This window comes from Haemorhous mexicanus, chromosome 39 (genome assembly GCF_027477595.1).
Source record: "Haemorhous mexicanus isolate bHaeMex1 chromosome 39, bHaeMex1.pri, whole genome shotgun sequence".
Taxonomy (NCBI): domain Eukaryota; kingdom Metazoa; phylum Chordata; class Aves; order Passeriformes; family Fringillidae; genus Haemorhous; species Haemorhous mexicanus.
In genome coordinates this window covers 212,551-239,876 of record NC_082379.1, presented here as the reverse complement: position 1 = coordinate 239,876, position 27,326 = coordinate 212,551, and the positions used below count along the sequence as shown (strand labels likewise).

Sequence of the window (27,326 nt, the reverse complement as noted above, 5' to 3'; positions counted from 1 at the left end):
TGGCACAGCTGGACTGGGGGAACTGGGAGGGACTGGGGGGAACTGGGGGGACTGGGAGGGAGTGGGAGGGACTGGGAGGGACTGGGGGGGACTGGGATTGAACTGGGATGGACTGGGAGGGACTGGGAGGGACTGGGGGGACTGGGGGAACTGGGAGGGACTGGGGTGAACTGGGAGGGAACTGGGAGGGACTGGGGTTGAACTGGTTTGAACTGGGATGAACTGGGAGCACTGGTTTGAACTGGGAGCACTGGATGGACTGGGAGGGACTGGGAGGGACTGGGAGGGGACTGGGATGGACTGGGGGGAACTGGGAGCACTGGTTTAAACTGGGATGAACTGGGAGGGACTGGGGGGGACTGGGAGGGACTGGGGGGACTGGGATGGACTGGGGGGAACTGGGAGCATTGGTTTGAACTGGTTTGAACTGGGAGCACCGGGGCGCCCCCTGCTGGTGTCCCCCCGACACGGATGGGGGCGGGGCCACCCTGGGGACACCTCGGGGACCCCCCTGGGGACATCGTGGGGACACCCTGGGGACATCCTGGGGACACCTTGGGGACACCTCAGGGCCACCCTCAGGGACCACCCTGGGGACACCTTGGGGACATCATGGGGACACCTTGGGGTCACTTTGGGGACACCCCAGGAGCCCCATGGGGACACTTTGGGGACACCTTGAGGGGACACCTTGAGGCCACCCTGGGGACACTTTGGGGACACCTCAGGGCCACCCTCAGGGACCACCCTGGGGACACCCTGGGGACACCTGAGAGACACTCCAGGGACACTTGGGGACCCCCCTGGGGCCACCTCAGGGACACCCTGGGGACACCCTGGGGACATTCTGGGAACCCCAGGGGGGCATTGCCAGGACACTTTGGGACACCCTGAGATCATCTTGGGGTCACTTTGGGGACACCCTGGGGACATTCTGGGAACCCCAGGGGGCATTGCCAGGACACCTTGGGGACACCCTGAGATCATCTTGGGGACACTTTGGGGGCAGCTCTGGGGACACCTCAGGGACACCCAGGGGACACCCTGGGGCCAACCCCGGGGTCACTTTGGGGACACCCTGAGATCACCTTGGGGACACCCTGGGGACACCTTGGGGACCCCTCGGGGGCCATCCTGGGGACACCTCAGGGACATTTTGGGGTCACTTTGGGGACACTTTGGGGACACCTTGGAGCCACCTTGGGGACACCTCAGGAACCCCCTGGGGACACCCTGGGGACACTTTGGGGAGACACCTCTGTGACACCGTGGGGACCGCCTGGGGACATTGTGGTGACACCCAGGGGACACCTCGGGGACACTTGGGAGCCACCCTGGGGCCACCTGAGGGACATCTTGGGGACACCCCTGGGACACCCCTGGGGACCGCCTGGGGCCATCATGGCCGCCCTGGGGACACCTTGGGGACCCCCTGGGGACACTTTGGGCCCCCCCCAGTGAGCACAGACTCAGACCACGCCCATTTCCCCACCCCTTTTTATTCCCGACCAATCAGAGCCTCTGGAGGGCCTCAGAGGGGCGGAGCCTCCTCCCCTCGCTCCTCCCCCTGCCCCGCAGTGGGCGGGGCCTCCTCGGGGGTGGGCGTGGCCTGCAGGGTGTGGGCGGCGGCTCTCCAGCGCTGCAGCCAATGGGCGAAGGGGGCGTGGCCGGAGGGCGTGGCCAGGGCCCACTGAGCCGGCTGGGCCCACCTGCGGGAGGGGCGGGGTTAGAAAAGGGGGTGGGGCCTGGGGTGGGAGGAGTCACATCCCATTCCCAGGCCCCGCCCCCACCTGGGGTGGCTCTCTAAGCCCCGCCCCCACCCTAAGCCCCTCCCCCTGTCCCTCAAGCCCCTCCTTCATCCCCTCCCCCTCAGGCCCCGCCCCTTTCTCACCATTCGCTGACGAGCTCCCGGAGGCGGGGCCAGTCCCTGATTCGCTGCCGGCAGCCGTCGCTGACCAATCGCAGCTGGGGCAGCAGCTCGGCCACGCCCTCGTGGAGGGGAGGGGCCGCCGGCTCTGGCCCCGCCCCCAGGGCCGGCCCCGCCCCCTGCCGCAGGCGCAGCGCCCCCTGGCGGAGCTCCTGCCGCAAGATGGCCGCCCGGGACAGCAGCGCCCCCTGCTGGACACCGGGGGCGGGCTCGGGGGTCGGCCACGCCCCCAGAACCCCTCCGGCCACGCCCACAATAGCAGACCCCTCCCCCATGCCTTTCTCCCCTCCCCCTTTGAAGCCCCACCCCAAACCCCTCCCCCTTCAAGCCCCTCCCCCTTCAAGCCCCTCCCCCACCTCTCAAGCCCCTCCCACAATCCCACTTCCAAAGCCCCTCCCCCCATTTAAGCCCCTCCCCCTTCCCTGGGCCCCTCCCCCACACTTTAAGCCCCTCCCTATTTTAAACCCCACCCCCTTAAGCTCCTCCCCCACCACCAAGCCCTCCCCATCACCCTCTAAGCCCCTCCCCACCTCATTTAAGCCCCTCCCCATTCTAGCCCCACCCTCTCAATAAGCCCCTCCCACCTCCCTCCTTTAAGCCCCTCCCCATTTTAGCCCTCCCCTTTAACCCATCCTCCACTTAGGCCCCACCTCCCCTTAAAGCCCCTCCCATTTAAGCCCCTCCCCCACCCAATTTAAGCCCCTCCCCATTTAACCCCTCCCCAACCCTTAGGCCCCTCCCCCAGTTAAAGCCCCTCCCCTTAGGCCCCTCCCCCACCTGTGCCACGCCCATCTCCCGGGCCAGCCCCTGCAGAGGGGGCGTGGCCTGGGCCGGGGGGCGGGGCTCTTCCAGGGCTCCCAGGGCCAGCTGCCGGTGACGGAGCCACGCCCCCTCCAGCAGGGGAGAGGCCGAGCCCGGCCCCGCCCGTGCCACGCCCACAACCTGCGGCCAATCAGAATGGTCGGACTGGGAGGGAACTGGGATAAACTGGGAGGGAGCTGAGGGATCACTGGTCCGTACTGGTCCCTACTGGTCCGTACTGGTCCCTACTGGGTTGTCCTGGTCTGTGCTGGTCCCTACTGGTCCATACAGGTCCGTACTGGTTCATACTGGTCCATACTGGTCCCTACTGGTCCATACTGGTCCATACTGGTCCGTGCTGTTTTATACTGGTCCATACAGGTCAGTACTGGTCCATACAGGTCAGTACTGGTCTGTACTGGTCCGTACTGGTCTGTACTGGTCCCTACTGGTCCATACTGGTCCGTACTGGTCCATACTGGTCCGTACTGGTCTGTACTGGTCCGTACTGGTCCGTACTGGTCCGTACTGGTCTGTGCTGGTTTGTACTGGTCCATACTGGTTCGTACTGGTCTGTACTGGTCCATAGTGGTCCGTACTGGTTCATACTGGTCCATACTGGTCTGTACTGGTCCATACTGGTTTGTACTGGTCCCTACTGGTCCGTACTGGTCCCTACTGGTCCGTACTGGTCCGTACTGGTCTCTAACCGGTCCATACTGGTCTCTAACCGGTCCGTACTGGTCCGTACTGGTCCCTACTGGTCTGTACTGGTCCATACTGGTCCGTACTGGTCCGTACTGGTCTCTAACCGGTCCCTACTGGTCCGTACTGGTCCCTACTGGTCCCTACTGGTCCGTACTGGTGCAGTCCCCACCTGCTCCTGCAGAGGGCGCAGCGCCGCTCGGCGCCCCCTGCTGGCGGCGCTCAGGAATCGCAGGCGCTGCTGCAGCTGCACCTGGGGCGGGGAAACACCAACATCAGCCCAAAATCACCCAAATTCACCCAAATTCACCCCAAATCAGCCCAAATTCACCCAACATCAGCCAAATTCACCCAAAATTCACCCCAAATCACCCAAATTCACCCCAAAATTACCCAAAATCAGCCAAATTCACCCAAAATCAGCCAAAATCAGCCCAAAATCACCCAAAATCAGCCCAAATCAGCCCAAAATCACCCCAAAATCAGCCCAAATTCACCCAAAATCACCCCAAAATCAGCCCAAAATCACCCAAAATCACCCCAAAATCAGCCCAAATTACCCCAAAATCACCCCAAATCAGCCGGAATCAGCCCAAAATCACCCAAAAATTACCCCAAATCACCCCCAAATCACCCAAAACCACCCAAAATCAACCTAAATCACCCCAAAATCACCCCAAATTCACCCCAAAATCAACCCAAATCACCCCAAAATCACCTCAAAATCACCCCAAATCACCCAAAATCAGCCCAAAATCACCAGAAAATCACCCCAAAATCAGCCCAAATCCCCCCAAATCACCTCAAAATCTCCCCAAATCACCCCAAATTCACCCCAAAATTACCCAAAATCACCCCAAAATCAGCCCAAATTCCCCCCAAATCACCCCAAAATCACCCCGAATTCTCCCAAAATCTCCCCAAATCCACCCAAAATCTCCCAATTCACCCCCAAATCACCAAGTTCACCCCAAAATCTCCCCAAATCCATCCCAAAATCAGCCCAAACCCCCCAAAATTCCCCAAACCCCCAAAATTCCCCTCAAACCCCAAAATACTCAAATCTTAAAACCCCAAAAGTCCCCAAATCCCCCAAAAATCCCCAAATCCCCAATCCCCCCAAATCCCCAAAATCCCCCAAATCCCCCAAATCCCCAAATCCCCCAAAAATCCCCAAATCCCCCCAAATCCCCAAATCCCCAAATCCCCCAAATCCCCAAATCCCCCAAATCCCCAAATCCCCCCAAATCCCCAAATCCCCCAAAATCCCCAAATCCCCAAATCCCCCCAATCCCCCAAATCCCCCAAATCCCCAAATCCCCCAAAAATCCCAAAATCCCCCAAATCCCCAAATCCCCCAAATCCCCGAAATCCCCAAATCCCCGAAATCCCCAAATCCCCCCAAAAATCCCCAAATCCCAAATCCCCAAATCCCCCAAATCCCCAAATCCCCCAAATCCCCCAAATCCCCAAATCCCCCCAAATCCCCAAATCCCCAAATCCCCCCAAATCCCCAAATCCCCCCCAAATCCCCCAAATCCCCAAATCCCCCAAATCCCCCAAATCCCCAAATCCCCCCAAATCCCCAAATCCCCAAATCCCCCCAAATCCCCAAATCCCCCAATGCCCCCAAATCCCCCAATCCCCCAAATCCCAAATCCCCCAAAAATCCCAAATCCCAAATCCCCAAATCCCCAAATCCCCCCAAATCCCCCCAAATCCCCCAAATCCCCAAATCCCCCAAATCCCCAAATCCCCCAAATCCCCCAAATCCCCAAATCCCCAAATCCCCAAATCCCCCCAAATCCCCCCAAATCCCCAAAAATCCCCCAAATCCCCCAAAATCCCCTAAATCCCCAAATCCCCAAATCCCCCAAATCCCCCAATCCCAAATCCCCAAATCCCCAAATCCCCAAATCCCCCAAAAATCCCAAATCCCCCAAATCCCCCAAATCCCCCCAAATCCCCAAATCCCCCAAATTCCCCCCAAATCCCCAAATCCCCCAAATCCCCAAAATCCCCCAAATCCCCCAAATCCCCAAATCCCCCAAATCCCCAAATCCCCCAAATCCCCAAATCCCCCAAATCCCCCAAATCCCCAAATCCCCCAAATCCCCCAAATCCCCCAAAAATCCCCCAAATCCCCAAATCCCCAAATCCCCCAAATCCCCAAATCCTCAAATCCCCCAATCCCCCAAATCCCCAAATCCCCCAAAAATCCCCAAATCCCCCAAATCCCCAAATCCCCAAAAATCCCCAAATCCCCCAAATCCCCAAATCCCCCAAAAATCCCCCAAGTCCCCCAAATCCCCAAATCTCCCAAATCCCCCAAATCCCCCCAAAATCCCAAAATCCCCGAAAAATCCCAAATCCCCAAAATCCCCCAATTCCCCAAATCCCCCAATCCCCCAAAAATCCCAAAATTCCCCCAAAAATCCCAAAATTCCCCCAAAAATCCCAAAATCCCCCAAACCCCCCAAATCCCCAAATCCCCCAAATCCCCCCAAATCCCAAATCCCCCAAATCCCCCAAATCCCCAAATCCCCCAAAAATCCCCAAATCCCCAAATCCCCCAAATCCCCAAATCCCCCAAATCCCCAAATCCCCCCCAAATCCCCAAATCCCCAAAAATCCCAAAATTCCCCCAAAAATCCCCCAAAATTCCCCCAAATCCCCCAAAAATCCCAAAATTCCCCAAAAATCCCGAAATTCCCCCAAAAATCCCCAAATCCCCCAAATCCCCCAAAATTCCCCCAAAATTTCCCCAAAAATCCCAAAATTCCCCCAAAATTCCCCCAAAAATCCCAAATCCCCCCAACCCCCCCCGGTGTCCCCTCACCGCTCGGCCCCTCCCCCGCTGCAGCCGCCGCCGGAGCCGCTCCAGGGCCGAGTTTGGGGCAAAATCCGCCGGGTTTGGGGCAAAATCCGCCGGGTTTGGGGCAAAATCCGCCGGGTTTGGGGCCCAGCTCCGCGATTTCGGGGCCAAATTCGGGGATTTTGGGGCAAAATTCGGGGATTTTGGGGCCGAATTCGGGGATTTTGGGGCCAAATTTGGGGATTTTGGGGCAAAATTTGGGGATTTTGGGGCCGAATTCGGGGATTTTGGGGCAAAATTTGGGGATTTCGGGGCAAAATTTGGGGATTTTGGGGCCGAATTTGGGGATTTTGGGGCCAAATTTGGGGATTTTGGGGCCGAATTTTGGGTTTTTAGACCCGATTTTGGGGCCAAATCCGGGGATTTTGGAGCCGAATTTTGGGGATTTTGGGGTTTTGGGGCTGAATTTGGCGATTTTGGGGCCGAATTCTCAAATTTTGGGGCCAAATTTGGAGATTTTGGGGCCGAATTTTGGGGTTTTAGAGCCAATTTTGGGGCCAAATCCGGGAATTTTGGGGGCGAATTTTGCGGATTTTGGGGTTTTGAGGCCGAATTTTGGGGTTTTGGGGCCGAATTTTCAGTTTTTAGAGCTGATTTTGGGGCCAAATCCGTGGATTTTGGGGCTGAATTTTGCGGATTTTGGGGTTTTGAGGCCGAATTTTGGGGTTTTGGGGCCAAATTTTGGGGTTTTAGAGCCAATTTTGGGGCCAAATCCGGGGATTTTGGGGCCGAATTTTGCGGATTTTGGGGTTTTGGGGCCGAATTCTCAAATTTTGGGGCAAAATTTGGGGATTTTGGGGCCGAATTTGGGGATTTTGGGGCCGAATTTTGGGTTTTTAGAGCAGATTTTGGGGCCAAATCCGGGGATTTTGGAGCCGAATTTTGGGGATTTTGGGGCTTTGGGGCCGAATTCTCAAATTTTGGGGCCAAATTTGGAGATTTTGGGGCCGAATTTGGAGATTTTGGGGCTGAATTTTCAGATTTTAGAGCCGATTTTGGGGCCAAATCTGGGGATTTTGGGGCCGAATTGGGGGATTTTGGGGCCGAATTCGGGGATTTTGGGGCCGAATTTGGAGATTTTGGGGCCGAATTTTGGGTTTTTAGAGCCGATTTTGGGGCCAAATCCGGGGATTTTGGGGCCGAATTTTGGGGTTTTGGGGCCGAATTTGGCGATTTTGGGGCTGAATTCTCAAATTTTGGGACCAAATTTGGAGATTTCGGGGCCGAATTTGGCGATTTTGGGGCTGAATTTTCAGGTTTTAGAGCCAATTTTGGGGCCAAATCCGGGGATTTTGGGGCCGAATTTTGGGGATTTGGGGCCGAATTTTGGGGTTTTAGAGCCGATTTTGGGGCCAAATCCGAGGATTTTGGGGCCGAATTTTGCGGATTTTGGGGTTTTGGGGCCAAATTTTGGGGTTTTGGGGCCAAATTTTGGGGTTTTAGAGCCGATTTTGGGCCCAAATCCGGGGGTTTTGAGACCGAATTTTGGGGTTTTGGGGCCGAATTTTCAGTTTTTAGAGCCAATTTTGGGGCCAAATCCGGGGATTTTGGGGCCGAATTTTGCGGATTTTGGGGTTTTGAGGCGGAATTTTCAGTTTTTAGAGCCAATTTTGGGGCCAAATCTGGGGATTTTGGGGCCGAATTTTGGGGTCTTTGGGGTTTCGGGGCGGGGCTTTGCGGTTCCCGGGGTGCCCGGGGGGATTTTTGGGGTGAATTGGGGCGGTTTTGGGGCCGCAGCCGCCGCAGCGCCCGGCGCAGGGAGCCCCGGAAGGCGGCGAGCCCCGCCCGGAGCAGGAACAGCCTGGGGGGACACGGGAATTTGGGGGGAAAAAGGGGGATTTTGGGTAAAATGGGATTTGGGGGGGAAAAGGGGAATTTGGGGGGAAAAAGGGGAATTTGGGGGGAAAAATGGGAATTTGGGGGGAAATGGGAATTTGGGGGGAAAAAGGGGGATTTTGGGCAAAATGGGGATTTGGGGGGAAAAATGGGAATTTGGGGGAAATGGGAATTTGGGGGGAAATGGGAATTTGGGGTGAGAAATGGGAATTTGGGGTGAGAAATGGGAATTTGGAGGGGAAAAATGGGAATTTGGGGGGAAATGGGAATTTGGGGGGAAATGGGAATTTGGGGGGGAAATGGGAATTTGGGGTGAGAAATGGGTTACTCCAGACCAGGTGAAGTCGCTTTGGGGCAATTTGGGCCGTTCTGGGCTCACCTGGCAGCGCCGTCCGTGCCCCTCCCCCGCTCCAGGTGCGTCCCCAGGCGCCCCCTCAGGTGGGCCAAGTGGGACAGGAGGGGGGGCAGCGCCCCCCACACCCCCCCCACGGCCCCCCAGCGCTCCTGGGGAGCCAAAAACCGACTCAGGGACCCCAAAAACCCCAAATTCCACCCCAAAAAAACCTCAGGGACCCCACAAACCCCAAATTCCACCCCAAAAATCGACTCAGGGACCCCAAAAACCCCAAATTCCAACCCAAAAATCGCCCCGGGGCCCCCAAAACCCCAAATTCCACCCCAAAAATCGACTCAGGGACCCCAAAAACCCCAAATTCCACCCAAAAATCGACTCAGGGACCCCAAAAACCCCAAATTCCACCCCAAAAATCCACTCAGGGTACCCAAAAATCCCAAATTCCACCCCAAAAAAACCTCAGGGACCCCAAAAACCCCAAATTCCACCCCAAAAATCGACTCAGGGACCCCAAAAACCCCAAATTCCACCCCAAAAACCCCAAATTCCACCCCAAAAATCGACTCAGGGACCCCAAAAACCCCAAATTCCACCCCAAAAAAACCTCAGGGACCCCACAAACCCCAAATTCCACCCCAAAAAAACCTCAGGGACCCCAAAAACCCCAAATTCCACCCCAAAAATCGACTCAGGGACCCCCAAAAACCCCAAATTCCACCCCAAAAATCGCCCCGGGGCCCCCAAAACCCCAAATTCCACCCCAAAAATCGACTCAGGGACCCCAAAAACCCCAAATTCCACCCCAAAAATCGACTCAGGGACCCCAAAAACCCCAAATTCCACCCCAAAAACCCCAAATTCCACCCCAAAAATCGACTCAGGGACCCCAAAAACCCCAAATTCCACCCCAAAAATCGACTCAGGGACCCCAAAAACCCCAAATTCCACCCCAAAAATCGACTCAGGGACCCCCAAAACCCTAAATTCCACCCCAAAAATCGACTCAGGGACCCCAAAAACCCCAAATTCCACCCCAAAAATCGACTCAGGGACCCCCAAAACCCCAAATTCCACCCCAAAAACCCCAAATTCCACCCCAAAAATCGACTCAGGGACCCCCAAAACCCCAAATTCCACCCCAAAAATCGACTCAGGGACCCCAAAAACCCCAAATTCCACCCCAAAAATCGACTCAGGGACCCCAAAAACCCCAAATTCCACCCCAAAAAACGACTCAGGGACCCCAAAAACCCCAAATTCCACCCCAAAAATCGACTCAAGGACCCCAAAAACCCCAAATTCCACCCCAAAAATCGACTCAGGGACCCCCAAAACCCCAAATTCCTCCCCAAAAATCGACTCAGGGACCCCCAAAACCCCAAATTCCACCCCAAAAAAACCTCAGGGACCCCAAAAACCCCAAATTCCACCCCAAAATCCCCCAAATCCTCCCCAAAATCCTGAAATCCCCCCAAAATTCCCAAATCCCCAATTTTGACCCCAAAATTCCCCAAACCACCCCCAAAATCCCAAATTTTTACCCCAAAAAGCCCCAAAATCCAACAAAATCCCAAACCTTACCCAAAAAATTCCCCAAATTCTCCCCAAAAAGCCCCAAAATCCCAAATCTTGACCCCAAAAAGCCCCAAAATCCCCCAAAATAACCAAAATCCCCCATTTTGACCCCAAAATTCCCCAAAATCTCCCAAAAAATCCCCAAAATCCCAAACCTTGACCCCAAATCCCCCCCAAAAATCCCCAGAATCCCAAATTTGGACCCCAAAATCCCCAAAGATCCCCAAAATCCCGAATTTTGACCCCAAAATTCCCCAAAAAGCCCTAAAATTCCAAATTTTGACCCCAAAATTCCCCAAAAAGCCCCAAAATTCTGAATTTTGACCCCAAAATTCCCCAAAATCTCCCAAAAAATCCCCAAAATCCCAAACCTTGACCGCAAAATTCCCCCAAAATCCCCAATTTTGACCCCAAAATCCCCAAAATAGACCCCAAAATTCCCCAAAAAGCCCCAAAATTCCGAATTTTGACCCCAAAAAACCCCAAAATCACCCCAAAAAATACCCAAAATTCCAAATATTGACCCCAAAATTCCCCAAAATCCCCCCAAAATCCCCAATTTTGACCCCAAAATTCCCCAAAAAGCCCCAAAATCTCGAATTTTGGCCCCAAAATCCCCCCAAAATCCCCAATTTTGACCCCCAAAATCCCCCAAAATTCCCCAAATCCCCCCAAAAGCCCCAAAATCCCCAGTTTTGACCCCAAAATTCCCCAAAATTCCGAATTTTGTCCCCAAAAAGCCCCAAAATCCCCAATTTTGACCCAAAATCCTCAATTTTGACCCCAAAATTCCCCAAAATCTCCCAAAAAATCCCCAAAATCCCAAACCTTGACCCCAAATTCCCCCCAAAATCCCCAAAATCCCCAATTTTGACCCCAAAATCCCCAAAAATCCCCAAAAATCCCAAATTTTGACCCCCAAAATTCCAAATTTTGTCCCCAAAAAGCCCCAAAATCCCCAATTTTGACCCAAAATTCCGAATTTTGACCCCAAAAAGCCCCAAAATCCCCAATTTTGACCCCAAAATCCCCAAAATTCCGAATTTTGTCCCCAGAAAGCCCCAAAATCCCCAATTTTGACCCCAAAATTCCCCAAAATTCCAAATTTTGACCCCAAAAAGCCCCAAAATCCCCAATTTTGACCCAAAATCCCCAATTTTGACCCTCAAAAAGCCCCAAAATCCCAAATTTTGACCCAAAATCCCAATTTTGACCCCCAAAAGCCCCAAAATCCCCAATTTTGCCCCCAAAATCCCCCACTTCCCCTCCCCCCTCACCTGCAGGAGGCTCCTCAGGGTGGGCGGGGCCTCAGCTGAGGGGGCGGGGCCAGCCAGGAGAGCCCTGTGATTGACATGGGTGAAGCCACACCCACTGTGACCATGGCCACGCCCACAAGGACCTCAAAAATCTCCTCAAAATGCCCCAAAATCTCCTCAAAATGCCCCAAAATCTCCTCAAAATGCCCCAAAATCTCCTCAAAATGCCCCAAAATCCCCTCAGGGACCCCAAAATCTCCTCAAAATGCCCCAAAATCTCCTCAAAATGCCCCAAAATCCCCTCAGGGACCCCAAAATCTCCTCAAAATGCCCCAAAATCTCCTCAAAATGCCCCAAAATCCCCTCAAAATGCCCCAAAATCCCCTCAAAATGCCCCAAAATCCCCTCAAAATGCCCCAAAATCCTCTCAGGGACCCCAAAATCCCCTCAGGGACCCCAAAATCTCCTCAAAATGCCCCAAAATCCCCTCAAGGACCCCAAAATCTCCTCAAAATGCCCCAAAATCCCCTCAGGGACCCCAAAATCCCGCCCTGGTCCCCCCAAAATCTCAAAAGCTCCTTGACCCCAAAACCTCTCTTGAAGCCCCACCCACCCCTGAAGCCCCACCCACCTCATTAAACCCCTCCCACCCCTTTAAACCCCACCCACCCCTTTAGGCCCCACCCCTTTAAGCCACACCCACCTCATTAAACCCCTCCCACCCCTTTAATCCCCACCCACCCCTTTAGGCCCCACCCCTTTAAACCACACCCACCTCACTAAGCACCACCCACCCCTTTAGGCCCCACCCCTTTAAACCACACCCACCTCAATAAGCCCCACCCACCCCTTTAATCCCCACCCACCCCTTTAGGCCCCACCCCTTTAAGCCACACCCACCTCATTAAGCCCCACCCACCCCTTTAGGCCCCACCCCTTTAAACCACACCCACCTCAATAAGCCCCACCCACCCCTTTAATCCCCACCCACCCCTTTAGGCCCCACCCCTTTAAGCCACACCCACCTCATTAAGCCCCACCCACCCCTTTAGGCCCCACCCCTTTAAACCACACCCACCTCATTAAATCCCTCCCACCCCTTTAATCCCCACCCACCCCTTTAGGCCCCACCCCTTTAAACCACACCCACCTCATTAAACCCCTCCCACTGCTTTAGGCCCTGCCCCTTTAAACCACACCCACCTCATTAAACCCATCCCACTCCTTTAGGCCCCACCCTTTTAAGCCACACCTATCTCATTAATGCCCACCCACCCCTTTAGGCCTCACCCCTTTAAACCACACCCACCTCATTAAGCCCCTCCCACCCCTTTAATCCCCACCCACTTCTTTAGGCCCCACCCCTTTAAGCCACACCCACCCCTCTAGGCCTCACCCATTGCTTAAGCCCCACCCATGCCTTTAAGCTCCACCCACCACTATAAGCTCCACCCACCCCTTAAGCCCCACCCCCTCATTAAAGCACTTCCCACCCCTTTTAGCCACACCCACTCCAATAGGCCACACCCTCCTCCTTTATGCCCCACCCATCCATTAAGCCCCACCCACCCCTCTAAGTCTCACCCATTGCTTAAGCTCCACCCACCCACTTAGGCCCCACCCCTTTAAGCTCCACCCACCCCTCTAAGCCTCACCCATTGCTTAAGCCCCACCCACCTCTTTAGGCCCCACCCACCCCTTTAGGTCTCCCACCCCTTTAAGCCCCGCCCACTTCTCTAAGCCTCACCCATTGCTTAAGCCCCACCCACCGGTTTAAGCCCCACCCCCACAAGGCACATGCATGTCCTTAAGCCCCACCCACCCCTTTAAACCCCACCCACCCCTGAAGCCCCACCCACCTCATTAAACCCCACCCACCCCTTGAATCCCCACCCACCCCTTTAGGCCCCACCCCTTTAAACCACACCCACCTCATTAGGCCCCTCCCACCCTTTTAATCCCCACCCACCCCTTTAGGGTCCACCCCTATAAACCACACCCACCTCATTAAGCCCCACCCACCCCTTTAGGCCCCACCCCTTTACACCCCTCCCACCCCTTTAATCCCCACCCACTTCTTTAGGCCCCACCCCTTTAAGCCACGCCCACCCCTCTAGGCCTCACCCATTGCTTAAGCCCCACCCATGCCTTTAAGCTCCACCTACCACTATAAGCTCCACCCACCCCTTTAAGCCCCACCCCCTCATTAAAGCACTCCCCACCCCTTTCAGCCACACCCACTCCAATAGGCCACACCCTCCTTTATGCCCCACCCATCCCATTAAGCCCCACCCACCCCTCTAAGCCCAACCTACCCCTTAAGCCCCACCCACCAATTTAGGCCCCCACTCACCCCTTTAAGCCCCACCCACCTCATTAAGCAGCACCCACCACTTCAAGCCCCACCCACCTCACTAAGAACCACCCACAATTTAGGCCCCTCCCACCCCTTTAAGCCCCACCCCTTTAAGAAACACCCACTTCATTAAGCTCCACCCACCCCTTTAGGCCCCACCCCTCTAAGCCCCACCCACCCCTTTAGGTCTCCCACCCCTTTAAGCCCCACCCACCTCTCTAAGCCTCACCCATTGCTTAAGCCCCACCCACCGGTTTAAGCCCCACCCCCACAAGGCACATGCATGTCCTTAAGCCCCACCCACCCCTTTAAGCCCCACCCACCCCTTTAAGCCCCACCCACCTTTTGAAGCCCCACCCACCCCTTAAGGCTCCCCCACCCTTTAAACCCCACCCACTCCTTTAAGCCCCACCCACCATCCCTTTAGGCCACACCCACCTGGTGCTCTGATTGGCCAAGGCCTCCAGCGCCCACAGCACCGCCCCCGGGCTGTGGCCAATCAGCACAGCCTGCAGGGGGCGCCATGTGTTAGAGGAGGGGGCGTGGCCTGAATGGAGCCACGCCCCTTTCCCCAGCGAGCCCCGCCCACCTCAGCCTGTTCCAGCCAATCCGGTTCTTGCTGGCCTTTCTCTGAGTGATTGGCAGCTCTGGGGGCAATTAATTCATCGGTTAATTGATTAATTAGGGAGTGAATTAGGAGTTAATGAGGGAGGGGTGGGGCTTACCGGTGTGGGCGTGGCCTCTGCAGCTCCGCCTCCCTGGCTCGGCACAGGGCCTTGATTGACACCTGCAGAGGGGGAGGGGCTTGGGGAGGCTGGGGGGGGGTTGGGGGGTCCCGGGGGGATTTTGGGGGGTCCTGGGGGTGTTTTGGGGGAATTTGGGATTTTTGGGGAGATTTGGGGGATTTTGGGAGAGATTTTGGAGGGAATTGGGATTTTTGGGGGAGATTCTGGGGGGTGCTGGGGGATTTTTGGGGGGAATTTGGATTTTTGGGGGGAATTTGGGATTTTTGGGGGAGATTTTGGGGGGATTTTGGATTTTTGGGGGGAATTTGGGGGGTCCTGGGGGGATTTGAGGGGAATTTGGGGGATTTGGGGAGAGATTTTGGTTGGAATTTGGGATTTTGGGGGGAATTTGGGATTTTGGGGGAGATTTTGGGGGGTCCTGGGGGGGTTTTGGGGGGAAATTGGGATTTTTGGGGGAGATTTGGGGGATTTTGGGAGAGATTTAGGGGGGAATTGGGATTTTAGGGGGAGATTTTGTGGGGTCCCGGGGGGGTTTTGGAGGGTTTTTGGGGGGACTTTGGATTTTTGGGGGGAATTTCGGATTTTTGGGGGAGATTTTGGGGCGTCCTGGGGGGATTTGGGGGGAATTTGGGGGATTTGGGGAGAGATTTTGGGGGGAATTTGGGATTTGGGGGGATTTTGGATTTTTGGGGGAGATTTTGGGGGGTCCTGGGGGGATCTGGGGGGAATTTGGGAGAGATTTTGGGGGGAATTTGGGATTTTGGGGGGAATTTGGGATTATCGGGGGAGATTTTGTGGGGTCCTGGGAGGTTTTTGGGGGGATTTGGAGGATTTTTGGAGGGATTTTGGATTTTTGAGGGGGAATTTGGGATTTTTGGGGGAGATTTTGGGGGGTCCTGAGGGGATTTGGGGGGAATTTGGGGGATTTGGGGAGAGATTTTGGTTGGACTTTGGGATTTTAGGGGAGATTTTGGGGGGTCCTGGGGGGATTTTGGGGGAATTTGGGATTATAGGGGGAGATTTTGGGGGATCCTGGGGGGATTTTGGGGGAGATTTGGGATTTTTGGGGAAGATTTGGGGGGAATTTGGGGCAATTTTGGGATTTTTGGGGGAGACTTTGGGGGGATTTGGGGATTTAGGGGGTCCCCAGGCCCCGCCCCCTGACCCAGGCAGGCCCCGCCCACTCTGCCAAGCCACGCCCACTCACCAGCACTTCCGGCTCCACCCCCGAGGCCAAGATGGCCGAAAGCTCCGCCTGGCTCTGGCCCGGCCTGAGGGGAGAGGCCCAAAAATCCCCAAAATCTCCTCAAAATCTCCTCACAATCCCCAAAATCTCCTCAAAATCCCCCAAAATCTCCACAAAAATCTCCTCAAAACCCCCAAAATCTCCTGAAAATCCCCAAAATCTCCTCACAATCCCCTCAAAACCCCCAAAATCTCCTCAAAATCCCCTCCAAACCCCCAAAATCCCCTAAAACCCCCCCAAAATACCCTCAAATTCCCCAAAATCTCCTCAAAATCCCCCAAAATCTCCACAAAAATCTCCTCAAAATCCCCCAAAATCTTCTCAAAATGCCCCAAAATCTCCCCAAAATCTCCCAAAATCCCCTCAAAACCCCCAAAATCTCCTCAAAACCCCCAAAGTTCCCTCAAAACCCCCCAAACCTCCACAAAATCCCAAAAATCTCCTCAAAATACCCCAAAATCTCCTGAAAATACCCCAGGATCTCCTAAAAGTCCCCCAAAATCTTGTCAAAATCCCCCAAAATCTCCTCAAAATCCCCAAAATCTCCTCAAATTCCCCAAAATCTTCTAAAAACCCCCCAAGATCTTCTCAAAATCCCCCAAAATCCCCAAAATCTCCTCAAAATCCCCCAAAATCTTCTAAACCCCCCAAAATCTCCTCAAAGTCCCCCAAAATCTCCACAAAAATCACCCAAAATCCCCTCAAAACCCCCAAAATCTCCCAAAATCTCCTCAAAATCCTCTCCAAACCCCCAAAATCCCCTAAAAACCCCCCAAAATCTCCTCAAAACCCCCAAAGTTCCCTCAAAATCACCCAAAATCTCCACAAAAATCTCCTCAAAATCCCCCAAAATCTTCTCAAAATGCCCCAAAATCTCCTCAAAATCCCCTCAAAACCCCCAAAATCTCCCAAAATCTCCTCAAAACCCCCAAAATCTCCTCAAAACCCCCAAAGTTCCCTCAAAACCCCCCAAACCTCCACAAAATCCCAAAAATCTCCTCAAAATCCCCCAAAATCTCCTCAAAATCCCCAAAATCTCCTCAAATTCCCCAAAATCTTCTAAAAACCCCCCAAGATCTTCTCAAAATCCCCCAAAATCCCCAAAATCTCCTCAAAATCCCCCAAATCTCCTCAAAATGCCCCAAAAATCTCCTCCAAACCCTCAAAATCTCCTCAAAATCCCCCAAAATCTCCTCAAAATCCCCAAAATCTTCTAAACCCCCCAAATCTCCTCAAAGTCCCCCAAAATCTCCACAAAAATCACCCAAAATCCCCTCAAAACCCCCAAAATCTCCCAAAATCTCCTCAAAATCCCCTCCAAACCCCCAAAATCCCCTAAAAACCCCCCAAAATCTCCTCAAAATCCCCAAAATCTCCTCAAAACCCCCAAAGTTCCCTCAAAATCCCCCAAACCTCCACAAAATCCCAAAAATCTCCTCAAAATACCCCAAAAATCTCCTCAAACTCCCCAAAATCTTCTAAAAACCCCCCAAGATATCCTCAAAATCCCCCAAAATCTCCACAAAAATCACCCAAAATCTCCTCAGAATCCCCCCAAAGTCTCCTCAGAATCCCCAAAATCTCCTCAAAATCCCCCAAAATCTTCTCAAAATCTCCTCAAAATGCCCAAAATCTCCTCCAAATCCCCCAGAATCTCCTCAAAATTCCCTCAAAATCGACCAAAATTCCCTCAAAATCCCCAAAATCTCCTCAAAATCCCCCAAAATCTCCTCAAAACCCCCCAAATCCCCACAAAAATCACCTAAAATTCCCTCAAAATCCCCCAAAATCTCCTCAAAACCCCCAAAATCTTTGCTAAATCCCCCCAAATCTCCTCAAAATTCCCAAAGTTCCCTCAAATTCCACAAAATCTCCTTAAAACCTCCATAGACCTCCTCAAATTTCCCCAAAAATCCCCTCAGGTCTCCAAAATTCCCCAAAAATCTGCTCAGGGACCCCAAAATTCCCTTAAAATCCCCCAAAATCTCCACAAAATCCCCCAAAATTCCCTCTGGGACCCCAAAATTCCCTTAAAATGCCCCCAAATCCCACAGGGACCCCAAAATCCCTCAAAATTCCCTTAAAATGCCCCAAAACCCTCAAAATTCCATCCAGAGACCCCAAAATCTCCTTAAATTCCCCCAAATTCCCCATCAGAGACCCCAAAATCCCCTCAAAATCCCCCAAATCCCCTCCAAACCTTCTCAGGAACCCCAAAAGTTTCTCCAAAAGCTTCTGAAATCCCACAAAATTTCCCAAAACCGCCCGAATTCCCCCCAAAAATCGCCCAAATTCCCCTCGAGGGCCCTAAAATCCGCTCAGGAACCCCAAAAATCTCCTCAGAATCCTCTCAAGAATCCCAAAATCTCCTCAAAATCCCTCAAAATCTTCTCTGGGACCCTTAAATCCTCCTCAGGCTCCCCATAATCTCCCCAAAATCTCCCAAAAATCCCCCCAAATTCCCCCTTTGCCCATATAAGGAAATCCCCCCTGCCCATATAAGGAAGCCCAGCCAAGCCCCGCCCCCTTAAGCCCCGCCCCCTTTACCTTGGCGGGAAGGCCTTTAGCGCCCCCTGGTGGCCGTCCCGCAGCCCTGCGGGGCTCAGCCCCGCCCCCAGCAGCCGAAGCTCCGCCCCTCGCTGAAGCTCCGCCCACCTGTGGCTTTGCCCCTCCTCCAGGGAGGCCTCTGAGGGGGAAAGGGGGGTCAGGGACCCCAAAATTGGGGCGGGGACCCCGAAATTGGGGTTTGGGGGGTCCTGGGACCCCAAAATTGGGGTTTGGGGGGGGTCAGGGACCCCAAAATTGGGGTGGGGACTCCAAAATTGGGGTCTGGGGGGTCCTGGGACCCCAAAATTGGGGTTTGGGGGGGGTCAGGGACCCCAAAATTGGGGTGGGGACCCCAAAATTGGAGGTTGGGGGGGGGTCAGGGACCCCCAAATTGGGGTGGGAACCCCAAAATTGGAGGTTGGGGGGGGTCAGAGACCCCAAAATTGGGGTGGGTACCCCAAAATTGGGGCGGGGACCCCAAATTTGGGATTTGGAAGGGTCAGGGACCCCAAAATTGGGGTGGGGACTCCAAAATTTGGGTTTGGGAGGTCCTGGGATGCCAAATTTGGGGTTTGGGGGGGTCCTGGGAGCCTAAAAACTGGGGGAGATCCCAAATTTGGGGGTGGAGACCCCAAAATTAGGGTTTGGGGGGGTCAGAGACCCCAAATTTGGGGTGAAGACCCCAAAACTGGGGTTTGGGAGGGTCATGGGGCTCTAAAATTGGGGAAGGGGATCCCAAAATTGGGGGTTGGGGCGTCCTGGGACCCCAAATTTGGAGTTTGGGGGGTCCTGGGAGCCTAAAAATTGGGGAGATCCAAAATTTGGGGTTGGAGACCCCAAAATTGGGGTTTCGGGGGGTCAGAGACCCCAAATTTGGGGTGAAGACCCCAAAACTGGGGTTTGGGAGGGTCATGGGGCTCTAAAATTGGGGAAGAGGACCCCAAAATTAGGGTTGGGGCATTCTGGGACCCCAAAATTGGGGTTGGAGGGGTCCTGGGAGCCTAAAAATTGGGGGAGATCCAAAATTTAGGGGTGGGGACCCCAAATTTGGGGTTTGGAGAAGGTCAGGGACCCCAAATTTGGGGTGAAGACCCCAAAATTGGGGTTTGGGAGGGTCATGGGGCTCTAAAATTGGGGAAGGGGATCCCAAAATTGGGGGTTGGGGCATCCTGGGACCCCAAAATTGGAGTCTGGGGGGTCCTGGGAGCCTAAAAATTGGGGGAGATCCAAAATTTGGGGGTGGGGACCCCAAGCTTGGGGTTTGGGGAAGGTCAGAGACCCCAAAAATGGGGTGAAGACCCCAAAACTGGGGTTTGGGAGGGTCATGGGGCTCTAAAATTGGGGTGGGGACTCCAAAATTTGGGTTTGGGAGGTCCTGGGATGCCAAATTTGGGGTTTGGGGGGGATCCTGGGAGCTTAAAAATTGGGGGAGATCCAAAATTTGGGGGTGGAGACCCCAAAATTGGGGTTTGGGAGGGTCATGGGGCTCTAAAATTGGGGAAAGGGATCCCAAAATTGGGGGTTGGGATGTCCTGGGACCCCAAATTTGGGGTTGGGGGGGTCCTGGGAGCCTAAAAATTGGGGGAGATCCAAAATTTGGGGGTGGAGACCCCAAGCTTTGGGGGGTTTGGGGAAGGTCAGAGACCCCAAAAATGGGGAGACCCCAAAATTGGGGGTGGGGAGACCCCAAAATGAGGTTTGAGGCTAGGAACCATTGTGGGCAGGCGGCGTTTCCGGCCGGACTCACCGAGGCGCTGCGCCGTTTCCTGTGCGTCCGCAATGGCGTCCCCCAGGCCCTGCAGCTCCTTCCGGAGGCGCGCCGCCGATGCGCGCTGCGCCCCCTGCTGGCTCGGAGGACCGGCGGCGGCCTGCGCCGGAATCGGACCCCAAATCCTCCCGAATTCACCCCAAAATTCCCCTCAAATCGCCCGGAGATTGTCCCCAGCCCCCTCACGATCCACGAAACTCCTCAAGTTTAGGGGAAACCCCAGAAAAAGCCCAAATATCCCCTAAAGATGAGGCTCAGAATTGATGGGAGGCCCCAAGTTTGGGCAATCCCCACAAATATTGAGAAATTCACCCCAAATTTTGGGTAAATCGTCCAAAATCTTGAAAGAGCCCCCCCAAAATTGGCTGAAACCCCTCAAAATCCCCCCCAAATTATAGTGACACCCCAAAATTGGATGAGTGCTTCAAAATATCTCCCCAACCTGAGGGCAATCCCCCCAAATTTTGGGTTCCCCACCCCAAATCTGAGCCCCCAAATTTTTGGGAGCCCCAAAATTCCTTTCAAACCCTCCAAATTCTGGGGTCCCCCTCACCTCCAGCTCCTGCAGGTGCCCATACCTGAACCCCGAGTTAAGGAATAATTTTGGGATCCCCCAGAAACGTCTCCCCTTAAATTTTGGGGTGAATCCCCAAATTTGGGTGCCCCCACCCCAAATTTTTGGGATCCTCCCCTAATTTTTGGAGTCGCTCCAATGATTTCCCCCCAAAATTTCGGATACCAGCGCAGATTTCCCCGAATCTTCTTCACGTTCCTGTGGGGACACCCCAAAAATTTTTGTGAGGGGGCGAAAAATCCGAACAAAGCGCGGGAAAAGCGACGCGGGGCATGATGGGAGCTGTAGTTCGGGAGGGGTGCGGCCCGCAACGACGCTCTATGGGCGGCGCGGGGCATGATGGGAACTGTAGGCGCGGCTATAATAGATCTCTATGGGCGCGGGGCATGACGGGAGTAGTAGGCTTGGCTACAATGAGTCTCAATAGGGCGCGAGGGATGATGGGACTTGTAGGCTTGGCTATAACGAGGCGCTATAGGGCCCGGGGGATCATGGGAGTTGTATGCGCACATCCAACCCATCGGGTGTAGCGAGGCATGATGGGAGCTGTAGTCCTGGAAAGCACCTCCCCCTCTTCCCTCCTAAATTTTGGGGTCCCTTTTAAATTTTTGGGGTTTTTTCACCCCCCAAATTTTGGGGTTCCCCCCTCACCGGTGGTTCCGGACGTGGCGGGTGACGTAATCCCAAACGGGGGCTGTGGGGCCGGAGCAGAGCCTGGAGAGGAGGGGAGTTGGGCACCCCAAAATTTGGGGGATGCCCGTAAAATTCACTGAGGGAGCCCAAAGGGATTCCGAAACCCACCAAGGGATCCGAAAATCACCCCCAGGAACTCCCAAATCCACTCAGGATGCCCTAAAAGGGACCCCCAAATCCCTCCAGGACCCTCCAAAGGGACCCCAAATTCCACAGGACCCTCCAAAGGGACCCCAAAACTCCCCCTAGGACTCCCCAAACCTCCTTAGAACCCTCCAAAAGGACTCCAGAATCCCCCAGGACCCCCCCCAAAACCTCTCAGGACCCTCCAAAGGGACCCCAAAGCCCCCCAAACCCCCCAGGACCCTCCAAAGGGACCCCAAAATCTCCCCAGGACCCCCCCAAAACCTTCCCGAGACCTCCAAAGGGACCCCAAAATCGCCCAGGACCCCCCCAAAACCCCCTAGGACGCTCCAAAGGGACCCCAAACCGCCTCAGGTCCCCCCCATATCCCAACCTCCCCTCACGGAGCGCTCAGGGGGGTTCCCAGCCCCGGGCCCCCGAAACCCCCCGGCCCTTCCCCGCCTCAGGGCGGCCCCAGCGGGGTCCCCGGGTGGTTCCGACCTGCGGAGCGCGGCCGGGGAGGGGGCGGCGGAGGGCGGCAGCTCCATCTCCTCCCGGAGCCAGCGCCCCAGAGCCTCCGCCATCATGGCCGGGGGGCTCTGAGGGGGAGCGAAAAAGCGCGGGAAAAGTGCCGCGGGGCAGCACGGGAGTCGTAGTGCGGCAGGGGCGGGGCCTGCAACGACGGGCTATGGGGAGGCGCGGGGATTGACGGGAGTTGTAGGCGAATAACTGGGGTCATGTGGTGCGCGAGGGTTAGTGGGAGTTGTAGGCGCGTCTATGATGATTCTTTATGGGGCGTGGGGGCTGATGGGAGTTGTATGCGTTTCATAATGTAGCTCTAAGGGCGTCGCGGGGCAAACTGGGAGCTGTGGTCCAGGAAGTTGCTCGAAAGGGAAAATTGGGGGTCCGGGGGCACTTGAGGGAGGTTCCTAATGGCAACTTATGGGTCAGAGGAGTCATTTAAGGTACACTCAAAAGGCACCTGTGGGGAACCTTGGAGTCTGAGGGCACTCGGAGTCATTTGGGGGGCTGGGCCCTGGCTCTTTTGGGCCTCTGTGGGGCGCGGGGGAGCATGGGAGTTGTAGGCTCAGGGCACGGGAGTTGTAGGAGCAGACGTGGCTTTCTCGAAGGTCTGTGGGGCGGGGGGGAGGTTTAGAGGCCTCACCTGGACCTCCGTGAGGGCACTTTGGGGTCAATTAGGGATCCTGGGGCGTATCTGGAAGTCCTGGGGGGATGGGCGGGAAGTTATAGGCACTTATGGGTCTGGAGGTGATATTTGGGGCATTCGGAGGCGTGTAGCGGGGCCCCTCTCTGTAGCTGCGGAGCATGACGGGATTTGTAGGCCCGGCTTCAATGAGACTCAACGGGGCCGCGACGCATGACGGGACTTGTAGTCCAGCTATCGATACATATTTGGATGACCGCAGGGCACGACGGGAGTTGTAGGCCCCTCTTCAATGGCGCCACAAGAAGCCGCGAGGCATGACGGGATCTGCAGTCCAGCCTTTAATGTCTCTCTATGGCGCCGCGGCGCATGACGGGAATTGTAGGCAAAAACCACAAAATGGCGTGGCGTTACGGTACCGCCCCCATGGCTGCTGATTGGCTGAGAGCCATGATTGGCAGGTCCATCGGTCAATGGGAGGCGGCGCGGGCGGAAGGCGGGAAGCGGCGGCGCCTGAGGGCGGCAGTGGGGTGGGGGGGGCGCGGATTTTGGGGGGATTTGAGGCGATTTTGGGGCATTTTGGGGCATTTTAGGCGGATTTTGGGACCCTCAGGTGCCTCCCACCCCTGCCAGGCCCCAGAGCCGCGTCCGGAGCCATGATGGCCGCCAAGGTGAAGGTGGAGAAGCCAGGTGAGCTCGGCCGAGAGCCCCAAAAACCCCCAAAAAACACAAAATTACCCCAAAATCCCACCCCAAAATCCCTCAAATCCCCTCAGGAATCGCCCAAATCCCAAAAGATTCCCCGAATTTATCCCAAATCCCCGCCGCGACTCCACAAATCCCAAAAATTCCCCAAATATTCCCGAAATTCCCCCCAAAATTCCTCCCAGACTCTTCCAGAACCCCCAAATTTCCCTCAATTCCCAACTTTTCCCTCAAATTTCTTGAGATCCTCTCTCAGGACCCTCAAAATTCCTCAAATTTCCAGAGCTGGACCCAAAAATTCCCCAAAATTCTGAATTTTTTCCAGAGCTGGAGCCCCAAATTCCCCCAAAATTCCCCTTTAAAACCCCAAAATTCCCCCAAAATTCCACTTTAACCTCCCCAAAAATCCTTTTTAAACCCCTAAAATCCCCCAAATTCCCTCAACTCCCTCAAAATTCCCCAACTTTCCAAATTAAACCCCAAAATTCACGTTTAAATTCCTCTTTAAACTCCCAAAAATCCTTTTTAAATCCCCAAATCCCCTCAGGACCCCAAAATTTTAAAAATTCCCCCAAAAATCCCAAAGTTCCCTGAATTAGACCCTCCCAAATTCCCAAAAATCCCCAAAATTCTCAAAAAATTCCCCAAATTTTCCAGAAATTCCCCAAAATTCCGGACTTTCCCTGAACTGGATTTGTAAATTTTTCCCAAATTTTCAAAAATTCGCCCCAAAATTTTCCCAAAATTGCCCCAAATCCCTCCCACCATTCCCAAAAAATAAAAAAAAAACCAAATTTCCCCCCAAAATTCCCAAAATATCTCCAAAAATTCCCCCAAAAATTAAAAAAAAATCTCAAAAGCTCAAAAAATCCCCCAAAATTCTCATTGCAACTCCAAAAATCCCCAAAATCTCTTCCAAACCCCCGAGAAATTCCCCAAAAATTCCCCTAAAATCCCCAAAAATTACCCAAATTCCCTAAAAATATCCGAAATCCCTTTAAAGAACCCCAAAATTCCCATTGCAGCCCCAAAAATTCCCCTTGAAATCCCCAAAACTCCCCCAAAAATCCCTCAAAAATCCCCAAAATTCCCCAATTCCCCCAAAATTGCCCAAATTCCCCCAAAATCCCCCTCAAAATCCCCAAAAATCCCCAAAACTCTCCCAAAATCCCCCCAAATTCCCCTAAAATTCCCCAAAATTCCCCTCAAATTCTCCCAAAATTCTCCAGAAATTCCCCAAATTCCTCCAAAATTCCCCCAAAATTCCCCTAAATTCCTCCAAAATTCCCCAAAAATCTCCAGAAATTCCCCCAAAATTCCCCTAAATTCCTCTAAAATTCCCCAAAATCCCCTGAAAATCCCCAAAATTCCCCCAAAATTTCCCAAAATTCCCCCAAAATCCCCAAAATTCCCATTACAACCCCAAAAATTCCCCTTGAAATGCCCAAAAATCCTCCAGAAATTCCCCAAAATTCTCTCAAAATTCCCATTTCAACCGCACAAAAATCCCCCCAAAAAATCCCAAAAAATCCCCCAAATCCCCCAGAATTCTCCAGAAATTCCCCCAAAATTTCCCCAAAAATCTCCAGAAATTCCCCAAAATCCCCCAAAAATCCCCAAATTCCCCTCAAATTCCCATTTTAGCCCCGAAAATTCCCCTTGGAATCCCCAAAATCCCCAAAAATTCATCAAAATTCCTGAAATTCCCCCGAAATTCCCCTAAAATTCCCCAAAATCCCCTAAAACTCCCCAAAACTCCCCTCAAATTCTCCAAAATTCCCCTTGAAATCCCCAAATTCCCCCAAAATTCCTCAAAAAATCTCTAAAATTCCCAAAAATTCCCATTTTAACTCCAAAAATTCCCCTTGAAATCCCCAAAACTCCCTAAAACCCCCCCAAAAAATCCCCAAAAATCCCCAAATCCCCCAAAAATCCCCAAAATTCCCCCAAAATTCTCTAGAAATTCCCCAAATTCCTCAAAATCCCCCGAAATTTCCCAAAATTCCCCTTGAAATCCCCAAAAAATCCCCAAATTCACCCTCAAATTCCTATTTGAACCCCAAAAATTCCCCTTGAAATCCCCAAAACTCCCCCCAAAACCCCCCAACCCCCCCAAAACTCCCCCAAAACTCTCCCAAAATTCCTCAAAAATCCCCAAAATTCCCCCCAAAATTCCCATTTTAACCCCAGAAATTCCCCTTGAAATCCCCCAAAATTCCCCAAAATCCCCCAAAATCCCCCAAAATTCCCCTAAAATCCCCCCAAAATCCCCGAATTCCCCCCAAAATTCCCATTTTAACCCCAGAAATTCCCCTTGGAATCCCCAAAACTCTTCCAAAACTCCCCAAAATCCCTTAAAATTCCCCCAAAATTCCCCTAGATTCCCCAAAATCCCCCAAAAATCCCCTTGAAATCCCCAAAAATCCTCAAAATCCCTCAAAATCCCCAAAAAATCCCCCAAATTCCCCCCAAAATTCCCATTTTAACCCCCAAAATTCTCCTTGAAATCCCCAAAACTGCCCCCCAAAAAAATCCCCCCAAAATTCCCCCAAAATCCCCCCAAAATTCCCCCCAAATTCCCCTAAAGTTCCCTAAAATTCCCCTTGAAATCCCCAAAAATTCCCCAAAAATTCCCCAAAAATCCCTCAAAATTCCCCCCAAAATTCCCATTTTAACCCCCAAAATTCCCCTTGAAATGCCCAAAACTCCCCCTAAAACCCCCCCAAAAAATCCCCAAAAATCCCCAAAATTCCCCAAAATCCCCCAAAAATTCCCAAAATTCCCCCCAAAATTCCCATTTTAACCCCAAAAATTCCCCTTGAAATCCCCCAAAATCCCCCAAAATTCCCCTAAAACTCCCCCAAAACTCTCCCAAAACTCTCCCAAAATTCCTCAAAAATTCCCCAAAATTCCCCCCAAAATTCCCATTTTAACCCCAAAAATTCCTCTTGAAATCCCCAAAACTCCCCCAAAATTCCCCTAAAATTCTCCTAAAGTTCCCCAAAACTCCCCCAAAACTCCCCCAAAACTCCCCCAAAATTCCTCAAAAATCCCCAAAATTCCCCCTCAAATTCCCATTTTAACCCCAAAAATTCTCCTTGAAATGCCCAAAACGCCCCCTAAAACTCCCCCAAACCCCCCCAAACTCCCTCAACCCCCCCAAACCCCCCCAATCCCCCCCAAAATCCCCCCAGTCCCCCCCAAACCCCCCCAATTGCCCCCAATTCACCCCAAACCCCCCCAAACTCCCCTCAAATCCCCCCAATCCCCCCCAATCCCCCCCCAGTCCCCCCCCCGACCCCCCCAAATCCCCCCCGAAATCCCTCAAAATTCCCCCCAAAATTCCATTTTAACCCCAAAAATTCCCCCTGGAATGCCCAAAATGCCCCCAAACCCCCCCAAAATCTCCCCCAATCCCCCCCCAATCCCCCCCCAATCCCCCCCAAATCCCCCCCAATCCCCCCCAAACCCCCCCAGACCCCCCCAAATCCCCCCCAAATCCCCCCAACCCCCCCCCAAATCCCCCCCAAATCCCCCCAACCCCCCCCAAATCCCCCCCAAATCACCCCAAACCCCCCCAAAATCTCCCCCAAATCCCCCCCAAATCACCCCAAACCCCCCCAAAATCTCCCCCAAATCCCCCCCAAACCCCCCCCAAAACTCCCCCTAAACCCGCCCCAATCCCCCCCAACCCCCCAAAAACCCCCCAAATCCCCCCAAAATCTTCCCCAAATCCCCCCCAAAAATACCCAAACTCCCCCCAAACCCCTCCAAACCCCCCCCAAATCCCCCCCAAATCCCTCCCCAAACCCCTCAAATCCCCCCAAACCCCCCCAAACCCCCCCAATCCCCCCCAAACCCCCCCAAACTCCCTCAAACCCCCCCAATCCCCCCTCAAACCCCCCCAATCCCCCCCAAAACCCCCCCAATCCCCCCCAAATCTCCCCAATCCCCCCAAATCCCCCCGAAACTCCCCCCAATCCCCCCCCAAATCCCCCCAAACCCCCCCAAAATCCCCCCGAAATCCCTCAAAATTCCCCCCAAAATTCCCATTTTAACCCCAAAAATTCCCC

The 27,326-nt window shown here is 53.8% G+C and overlaps 1 protein-coding gene and 1 long non-coding RNA gene across 3 annotated transcripts; one reads left to right on the top strand and one right to left on the bottom strand.

The window, feature by feature from the left end:
• Positions 1–1,483: 1,483 nt before the first annotated feature.
• On the bottom strand, positions 1,484–22,016 carry LOC132341394 (proline-rich protein 36-like). Of its 2 annotated transcripts, none has more exons than XM_059872937.1 (17): positions 21,885–22,016; positions 21,219–21,281; positions 20,733–20,765; positions 20,547–20,571; positions 19,973–20,093; positions 18,226–18,364; positions 15,640–15,703; positions 14,412–14,473; positions 14,276–14,333; positions 14,125–14,195; positions 11,352–11,415; positions 8,524–8,648; positions 6,273–8,109; positions 3,606–3,686; positions 2,705–2,869; positions 1,892–2,118; positions 1,484–1,709 (listed from the first exon to the last, which is right to left on the bottom strand). In XM_059872937.1, the coding sequence occupies exons 1-17, from the start codon at positions 21,968–21,970 to the stop codon at positions 1,532–1,534; spliced, it is 3,399 nt and encodes a 1,132-aa protein (XP_059728920.1). In that variant the 5' UTR covers positions 21,971–22,016; the 3' UTR covers positions 1,484–1,531. The 2 variants fall into 2 exon arrangements, with proteins under 2 accessions (XP_059728920.1, XP_059728921.1); XM_059872938.1 differs by having other exon boundaries at positions 1,892–2,115.
• Positions 22,017–22,455: 439 nt separating this feature from the next.
• On the top strand, positions 22,456–23,820 carry LOC132341369 (uncharacterized). Its single transcript, XR_009490160.1, has 3 exons — positions 22,456–22,513; positions 22,811–22,929; positions 23,182–23,820. It is a non-coding gene; the product is annotated as an uncharacterized LOC132341369 (long non-coding RNA).
• Positions 23,821–27,326: the final 3,506 nt, after the last annotated feature.